Source organism: Peromyscus leucopus, chromosome 10, assembly GCF_004664715.2.
Source record: "Peromyscus leucopus breed LL Stock chromosome 10, UCI_PerLeu_2.1, whole genome shotgun sequence".
NCBI classification, from domain to species: Eukaryota; Metazoa; Chordata; class Mammalia; order Rodentia; family Cricetidae; genus Peromyscus; species Peromyscus leucopus.
The window spans coordinates 30,658,719-30,667,837 of NC_051071.1; the positions used below are offsets into that span (position 1 = coordinate 30,658,719).

The window sequence follows — 9,119 nt, forward strand, 5'->3', positions numbered from 1 at the left end:
ATGCAGACAACAAAGCTGGTGCTATTTCCTTTTCTTATGCACAGGGAGACACAGTCTAAGCTCCCAGGCTCCAGGTTTCTAGTATTACCTGGGGCTAAATGGACTTTTTAGTGAATTTTTATTTCTGGGGCTTAGAACTATCACACTACGTAGGCTTGAGTTAGATTGCTCACCTGTTTAAAACCATATTTTATAAATGTTCTTGAGTATAAATATTTGTCAAAGCAGGAAGAATAGGCACTCTTTAAACAACTGGGATAGAAAGTCTTTTTGTCTTAGCAAATATTTATATTCAAAAACAAGTAAAAGATTGTAAATCAAGTTTGTCCTTTTTTAAAAGTAAATATTCCAGACTTTTTCAAATATTGCAGCTTTTATTCTTTGTTTCTTATGCTGATGCAAAAATGACCAGACAGATCAAACGTATTTTCTTTTGGCTACATACTATATATTTAGAAAATAAAACACCTTCAAACAAGCAAATTTTTTTTTTTTTTTTTTTTTTTTTTTTTTTTAAATTTCAGGGTTCTGTCATGTTCTGTTTGCTAAACAAAAAAACTGTTATAACTCTTTAGGACATCATAGCATTTGCATCTATTAATATTTACATAGAGACTTTCCTTGGACAGATTTTCAAGATATGCCACCACAAGAAAAGAGTTAAAATTTATAGGAGAAATATGAAATATGATGAGGCCATACTCCAAAATTATACTAGACCAAGGCACATCAACCTTCCAAAACTGCCATCAGGAGAATGTACTTCTGTTTGTTTTCAGACAAAGTAAGTAGCAGCATGTTAAATTGAACCTGTGCACTCTACTCAGACTTACTTCAGAACTTGCTGTCGGATATTGTTTCTCAGTTGGTTCTTATTAAGGTGGGGACTCCATGTATGAGTTGCCAAGTGGTTTGCAACAAAGTTGTCAACTCTCTGCCTCAGATTCTGATAGGCAGGCTAAAAGGAAGAAAAAAAAAACCATAAATGCTAGAAACCTTTAATTCATACAATATTGATAACTGGTTCAATAATTTTAGTACATTTAATAGGCCTAAGGTTTCTTACAGTGTCGATGGAAAGTTTCTCAGTTATAACTTTCAAATACTGCCTATTTTGTCTAAGACAAGCTGTTTGGAAATAAAGTAAGATAGAGAAGACAAATTTTTTTGTAGACAAAAGAGGAGAAACAAGACACAAATGTTAATGTTGAAGGATTGGAAACAAAGAAAGGCAGCGAAGCCCAAGAAAGAAGTCTTGAGTGAGAATGTGGCATTTGACCTGGAAAACTGGTTTCAAAGTTGCATGATGTAACTAGGCAGGAGACTGGCCTTCTTTGTGGCCAGAGCCGACAACTGAAGAAAGTAATAACCGGACTAGAAAACTGTAAGGCCTAAAGCATTGGGACCATATACTGGTAATCTTATTTAGTAGCTGACGGGGGCACAAGGGGCAACATGAAGACACAGACTGGGACCTGGTGCTGGCACAAGGAGGTTGGAGAGTGGGAATTCATTATACATATGAGCACAGGGATTCACTAGCTGAGCATAAACAGACACACGACTGACCTGGCAAAGTATGCAAGAACTAAAATAATGGAAGTCTGTCATGGTAAGATAGGAGGTAAAAGTTATGGACTCAAGGGAAATTACTCAGGAACAGACCACTGAACTATAATCCAAATCTGATATAAAAGTAGTTCTCAAGCAGGAGTGATTTTAAACTCTCTTCCTGAAAGCAAGCATTTGGTAATGTCTAAAGCATTTTAGATCTTAACTGAGGAGGAGAAGGCAAGGATGCTATTGAATATTCTACACAGCTCAGGACAGACCCTACAGGAACTAATCAGCTCAAAAGGTGCACAGTGTCCAAGGCTTAGAACCCCTATCCCTGCATCTCCCCCAAAAAAGAAGGAAGAGGAGGAGGATGAAAATGAAATCAAGTCATTCCTATTCAAGTAATGGTTCTGAGGGCGGTGGTGGTGCACACCTCTAATCCCAGAACTTTGAAGGCAGAGGCAGGTGGATCTCTGAGTTCAAGGTTCTGGTCTACAGAACAAATTCCAGGACACCTAGGGCTACAAAGAGAAACCATCTCAAAAAAAAAAAAAAAAAAAAAAAAAAAAAGAAAAAAAAAAAAAAGAAAAGAAAAGAAAAGAAAAGAAAAAAAGGAAAGAAAGAAATAGTTCTGAGTTAGTGCCTCAGTCAGTCCCGTTACCTACTCATTCAGGGTTATCTTTCCTCTCTCTGTCTTTTTTTCCTTCAATATAGGTGGGTGACCTAGAATGATTTTAAGAAAGAGCACAGTATCACCCTGTGCCACTTCTCTCTATCTCCTTTAAAAGCATATATCCCAGCAACCAATTTTCATATACCCACTCCCTCTACCTGACCATGTGACAAAGCTCTCACCTTCAGAGTTCATCCTAACACAGGTCATCCTGACATCCAATGCAGGCTTATTATTATACAGCCATTCTTTTACAGTTCCTGCCATCTTCTATACATACCACCATTCAACAATTCTTGCAGGGCACTGTATTTTGCAAAAGCAGAAATTCTTATCTCCTCTGCAGTGTAGCCCTGCTCTTCTTGTCCACACTGCTTGGCAGGTAAGTAATTAAAACGCTGTCCTCCAATAACTAGGTACCTACCTCGCAACAGAAATGAAGATCCTAGCCTTATGAGATACTCTTTTATCACTTCCAATTTCCAACTCTTGCTGTTGTCAACTTTCTCTTTCCCAAGGAAGTCGCCCAATTATTTATTTATGGCCTTCTCCACTTAGTCATGAAATTTTCAACATGAAAATTTCTTTCTCCCTAACATTTATAATGTATATTTCTTTTTTTAACAAGTGTTTTTTTTTTTTTTTGGTTTTTTCGAGACAGGGTTTCTCTGTGTAGCTTTGCGCCTTTCTTGGAGCTCACTTGGTAGCCCAGGCTGGCCTCGAACTCACAGAGATCCGCCTGCCTCTGCCTTCCAAATGCTGGGATTAAAGGCGTGCGCCACCACGCCCGGCTAACAAGTGTTTATTAGAACTGAATATATTTAGCTTTTTAGTCCCCTCAAAATAAATTCAAATTTCAACTTCCCCAAGGAAAAAATTTCTTTTTTCTAAGTTTTTCCATTAGCAGAGCATGATAGTACATGTCTGTAATCTCAGCATTTGCAACATTGAGGCAGGAGGATGGCAATTTCAAGGTCTACTTGGGCTATACACTGAGTTCAAGGCTACCCTGTGCTACATGGCAGATCCTGCCTTAAATTTAAAATCAACAAGTTCTTCTGCTAAGCAAAGTCTGCAGATGCCACCAGAAGCTCCAGCATCAGAAGGTGTTCAGAAGGTATTTCTACTACTCTTCCCCCATGCTCCAAGGCACCTCATTTCCTGACATTCTTGCCTACCCAAGCCTAACTCACAGAGTATATTAAATGTTCTAAAGTTAGGGTCATCAAAACATTCGTCCAAAGTAGATCATGAATTATCACCTCATCTGAAATATAAGTCAGATCATGACCCTTTGCTCAAACTCAATAATAACTTCTCAGTACTAGAAATCCCTCCAACAATTATGTTGAGATCCAGAATTTACTAGACTGTATTATATGGCTCCAGGAGTGGCAGTAGACATTGGTACATCTCATCCTCGTGTAGATACACTGAGGTGGACACTCTGTTCTTGGATAGCACCTGGAAGCTTTCAAGTGTCTTGATTCTTACACATGTATGACTGACTGACTGTTAACAGCCTATACACTACATGTAAGACTTTTAGGTAGAAAGCAGGACAGTTTTTTGGGTTCAATTGTGAAGAATATCAGACTTCATGAGTGGCAGATGAGATTCAAGAGTTCCATTAAAGTGATAGTTCTTTGTATGAATTGGGATTATTATCTCTATGTTGGCCTACTCATCGTAATGTTATAAATGTTACATTCTTTTTTTTTTTTTGGTTTTTTCGAGACAGGGTTTCTCTGTGTAGCTTTGCGCCTTTCCTGGGACTCACTTGGTAGCCCAGGCTGGCCTCGAACTCACAGAGATCCGCCTGGCTCTGCCTCCCGAGTGCTGGGATTAAAGGCGTGCGCCACCACCGCCCGGCTAAATGTTACATTCTTAATTAGTATTCTTTTTCTTTTTACATATTAGAAAAAGATAGAAATGTGACTTAATTACAAATATTTTCAATTAACACCAATACAATTGTTATCTAAGGGAGAGGCAGGGAAGAGAGGGCTAGAAGGGAGGAGAAAGTCAAGGAGGGAAGGGAAGAGAGACTGAGTGATTATACAGTTTCAGTAACTATGCCCTCCTGTGCCCACTCTCTGGGAAGAAGCGGTCATTTCAGTTCTGCTCCTCTCTAGCTTCAAGCTTCTCTTACCTAGAGAAGAATGTTCTGCGGTCCCTCAGCTCTCTATCCAGAGCATGAGGCTGAACCACATGAAACTGCCTATAGTCAACTACTGTGAACTACCGAACACAGCACTTTAATGTGTGGATTTAAAGAGAAGGGCCTAGTTTTCCTTAGACTGTCATATCAACTTTTCCTTTCCCCCAAGGAACATTTTAATAATCTACTTTTGAGAGTTTTGGCAGGGATACTACAGACACACAGTAGTAACAATTAATGGGGATGGGATAAATAAACGGTTGAGTTGGAAAGACTGCACCTCCTTCATCAGTATATTAAAACTTAACTTTCATATGCAATATACACAATGACAACACAGACACTCAGGTTTCTGAGAACATCGAAGTGTAATGCCCACTTGCTGCTTGTAAACAACTAGCTTCATATGGGGAAATATTTACCTAACCATGCCTAATATTTTCTCATTAAAGTATTTTTCAAAAAGCAATAGCAATGACTTTAAAATATGGCCATGATAGTCCCTAAGTAAAATAAGATTATATTTCCTACACACACCCCAATAAGCTAAAGTCCCTGTGAATAAAACCTCTAACACCTTAGAAAGGCTAAGGGAATGGGCCCAACACCAGAGTCCTTGAAGGAGAAGATATCCTTAGGTACTTAGGAGGAGTTTCTCTAGAGGAGATGGCAGAACAGTGTGCAGTCGACCTCAAAGCTGAGGATTTGCAGGTGCTATAAACAGCCGCATTTTAAGGGAACCAGGTTCTTCAGACCTGCCAGTCTGAAAAAAACTTTCATCTTCATAGCTCCAATCAAATGGACCCACCCACTTCAAAGCAAAACCAAATACATACACTAAACCAAATGAAAGCAGCAAGAAGCCCACACTAGGAACCAACACCTCTCCCTTCACCCGCTTCCAGACACACTCCCCCAGCTTCTCACCAACTTCACTTGACTGCTCCTTCCTGCATCCTCGGTTCACTCTGCTAAAGCACCTTTCCGGGACAGTGCCGGGTTCCTGCGTTCCCCTTCTTTTTGGATACGAAACCTTGTTGTTGACTCTTGCCTTATCGTGCTCACTCTCCTAACGCATCCCCCCACTCCCACCCCCGTTCTTCTTCCACTTCAGCACTTGCTGTCGTGTCTCCTCCACGCTTTCCCCACGGAACGGCTCCATTCTCTCTACCTCCATCGCTCTCTGCCTCTTCTCATCTTAGCAAACTGCCTTGACCTAACTACTAAATCAGGCAGTCATTGCTAGAGATCAAACGACAGTCCTGTCTCCCAACCCGCTTTTTTGTCTGCCCAGGTTTGCCTCCCTACCTTTGCATGTTTACCCGCCCCCCAACATCCAGCAAAACACATTGCAAATCACTCCATGACCACTTTACGACTTATGCAAACGCCAAACTTGTGGCTTTTACAACCGAAGAAACTTTAGGAGGGCAAAAACCAACTTGGGTGCAAAGTTAATAGAGCGATAAATCACGAGAAATAAGAATGAACATTAAACCGAGTCCCGTTTTCCCTAGTGTTTCCAAACCAGTTTCCCTAGGAACAATGACTTGGTCTTGCTTACCACAGCCGTGTAATTGCAGAGGCCAAGCAGTGCCTGTCACATAGTAGGTATTCAAGAAACACTAGCCCACGAAAGGAACACAAGGGCACGGGGATGAATGAACATTGCAAGCCTTGCAGAGTGCATGGCACACCGCTGCAGGTCAGGAAAAAGGAAGCGGCTGCAAAAGGAACCCCGTGAGCCAGACGGTCGCGAGGGTCCGGTCTGGGGAAGCCGCCCCTCCGAGCACGCGGGACCTCGCTCCCTGCGCCGCCCGCCGTCCCAGCCCCGCACCTTGGTGTCCACGTCCGCCAAGCAGTCCCTGCGGAACTGGTCGAAGAGCCCCTGGCTCTTGAGGTGGTTCACGATCATGGCAACGAGCTGCGGGTCCCCGGCGCCCGCACCCGCGCCGCCCGGCCCGCTCGCTCCGGGGCCAGCCCCAGGGCCCGGCGGCGGCGGTGGAGGCTGTGGCTGCGGCGGCGGCGGCGGCGGCGCGGGCGGCGGCGGCTGCGGCTGCGGGTTGGTGGCCATGGCGGCCCGGGCCGTGGAGCGCGCGAGCCCAGGCGGGCAGGCGCTCCGGGGGAGGCGACTACACAGGTCCCGCCGCCTGAGGGAAGCCAACGGGATGTTGTTACGGAACCAGCGGATCTAGAGCAACCCCGGAAGTGAAAAGGAACTGAGGGAAAAGAGGAAAAGGCGGTGACAGCGGCCACTGTGGGCTGGCTACGGGGGCCGCCGTGGTCCAATTCCCGCCGCCTGCAGGCGTGAGCGCCCTCGCGAGGCTGAGCCGGGCAGGGCAGCTGAGCGCTGGGTCGGAGCTGAGCGCAGGGTGGATGCTGAGCGCTGGGTGGGAGCTTAAGCCTGCCTGCGTTGCACCTTCAGGGTCTGCTCCGAGTAGACAGGAGGAGGGAGGGGTTGCCCTAGTTTTACCTGTGTGGCTGCCGGCCCCACCGCACTTGCTCCTTTTTCTCCGGGTGGTGGAAACCCGTAGGCATTTATAGTGCGAACCGTTCGTGGGACTGCGAGAGAACTCTCGGGAGTCTAGGATTCTAGAAGAATAACCTCAGGGTCTTCGCTTTTCTGTTCCACCCACCCATCCCATTTTCCCTTTGACATCCCTTACTACACTTCTGGTGTGGTTGCCTCACTTGCATTAACCTAACGGCCTCCCATTACTGTCTCTAAAGACAGAATTTTAGCTATGAGGGTTTTGCTGCTCCGTGGTAATAGTGGGTGAAGCTTATGTAGCATTGTGTCTCAGGCATGGCATGTACTCATGATAAGGGGTTTAGTCCTTGGAAGACACTTAAGACTAGGTCTCTGTATATTCTGGCATTTTTTGTCAACTTGGCACAAGCTAGAGTCATCTGTGAGGAGGACACCTCAATTGAGAAAAGTGCCCCCATAAGATCTGGCTGTAGGCAAGCCTATGGGGCATTTTTCTTAATTATGATTGATGTAGGAGGGCCCCAGTCAGTTGTGTGTGGGGATATCTTTGGGCTGGTGGTCTTGGGTTCTATGAGGAAGCAGACTGATTGCAAGCAAGCCAGTAAGCAGAGCTCCCCCATGGCTTTTGCATCAGCTCCTGCCTTCAGATTCTTGCCCTGTGAGTTCCTATCCTGACTTCCTTTGATGATGATGATGAACAGTGATGTGGAAGTGCAAGTGAAATAGCCCGACCCCCACCAAGTTTCTTTTGGACATGGCATTTCATCACAGCAATAGTAACCCTAACTAGGACACTCTAATTTCAATTTGCACATCAGGAAACGATGTAAATAATACAATGTTATACAGCCATGTTATTGCCTGTCCTGGGGCCGAGTCTTTAAAGCTGTTCTTAAAATTGTTCTTAAAGTTGAGCAGTGGTGGACCATGCCTTTAATCTCAGCACTTGGGAGGCAGAGGCAGGCCAATCTCTGAGTTTGAGGCCAGCCTGGCCTACAGAGTGAGTTCCAGGAGAGCCAGGGCTACACAGAGAAACCCTGCCTAAAAAACAAAACAAAACAAAAAATAAAAAAAAGATCAGTCAAGTTTAAATCGGTATAAAGTATAATATCATTTCTTTCTTTTTCCTTTCCTTTTCTTTTTTGTCTTGAAACTAGGTTTAGCCATGTAGGTTTCGATGGCTTTGAACTCACTGTGTGGATCCACTTGGCTCTACCTACTGAGTGCTACGACTAACGACGTTTACCACCATTTTCAAAATAAATTTTGGTAACAAGATGAGATTATAACTTGTATTTCCTTAGTGTACCAACAATGCAATCCAATATGTTGTTAGGTGTATGTTGTCAAGTGTGTCTATAATATGAAAAGACTTAGTGATTATTTGGTATATATATTTATCATCCATAAAACTGAAAAACTTGCCAGGTAATGGTGGTGCATGCCTTTAATCCTAGCACTCCGGAGGCAGAGGCAGGTGGATCTCTGTGAGTTTGAGGTCAGCCTGGGCTACAGAGTGAGTTCCAGGAAAGGTGCAAAGCTACACAGAGAAACCTGTCTCCAAAACAAAACAACAAACAAACAAAACGAAACCTGAAAAACTTAACAAATTTAATTAGGCACAATGACTAATCTTTAAAGATTAATTTAAAAAAAGATATTTGCTGCTAAAAAGAATTTGTTTAGTGGCTAATAAATAAAATTATTTATATAATATATAAAAGATCCTAAGCCTTTTCCAAAATGTTTGAAGGTATGAATTGATTATAATTTAGATAATTCACAATTGATATCCTAAAATATGTGGTGGTTGGCTTGTTGAAGAAATCTAACAAGCAGCATGTTTGTATTCGGGAGTTCCAATTATACTGATTGCACACACTAGATACAATGTAGCTTGAGCAATGCCATAGCCTTGAAAAACCTCCCAGATACATTGAAAAGGATCCAGGTCACTGATCTGTATTGTTGGCCTCTTTCAAAAGCACTTTTCTTTCTGTTAGAGGACAGTTCTAGGGATGAATATTGCAATTACCTGGAGAAAAGGGAAGGGGCACATTAACAGTTTTTACTTTCAGAAATCTTTTTAAAGTAGTGTTTCTTGCCAGTGACCTCTTTTGCTTTGTTTGCTCTGGATTGTTTCCTTAGAAATGATAATACAATTTTGACAATAGTGGATTACCTCGTCCAGCTTTTATGCAGGGGGAGGAGCTCAGTCCTACCTCAGTTTGATAAGC

The 9,119-nt window shown here is 43.1% G+C and overlaps 1 protein-coding gene across 9 annotated transcripts in view; it reads right to left on the bottom strand.

Moving 5' to 3' along the window:
- The window catches only part of Bod1l1 (biorientation of chromosomes in cell division 1 like 1), a 55,612-nt gene extending 49,025 nt beyond the window's left edge, over positions 1-6,587 (bottom strand). For all 9 annotated transcript variants that reach the window (XM_028892944.2, XM_028892939.2, XM_028892937.2 and 6 more), the window contains exons 1-2: positions 6,229-6,587; positions 834-958 (exon numbers count right to left, since the gene is read on the bottom strand). In XM_028892944.2, coding sequence (XP_028748777.1) covers positions 834-958; positions 6,229-6,465 — 362 coding nt within the window. In that variant the 5' untranslated portion in view covers positions 6,466-6,587. The remainder of the gene's footprint in view (positions 1-833; positions 959-6,228) is intronic.
- Between the last annotated feature and the right edge of the window lie 2,532 nt (positions 6,588-9,119).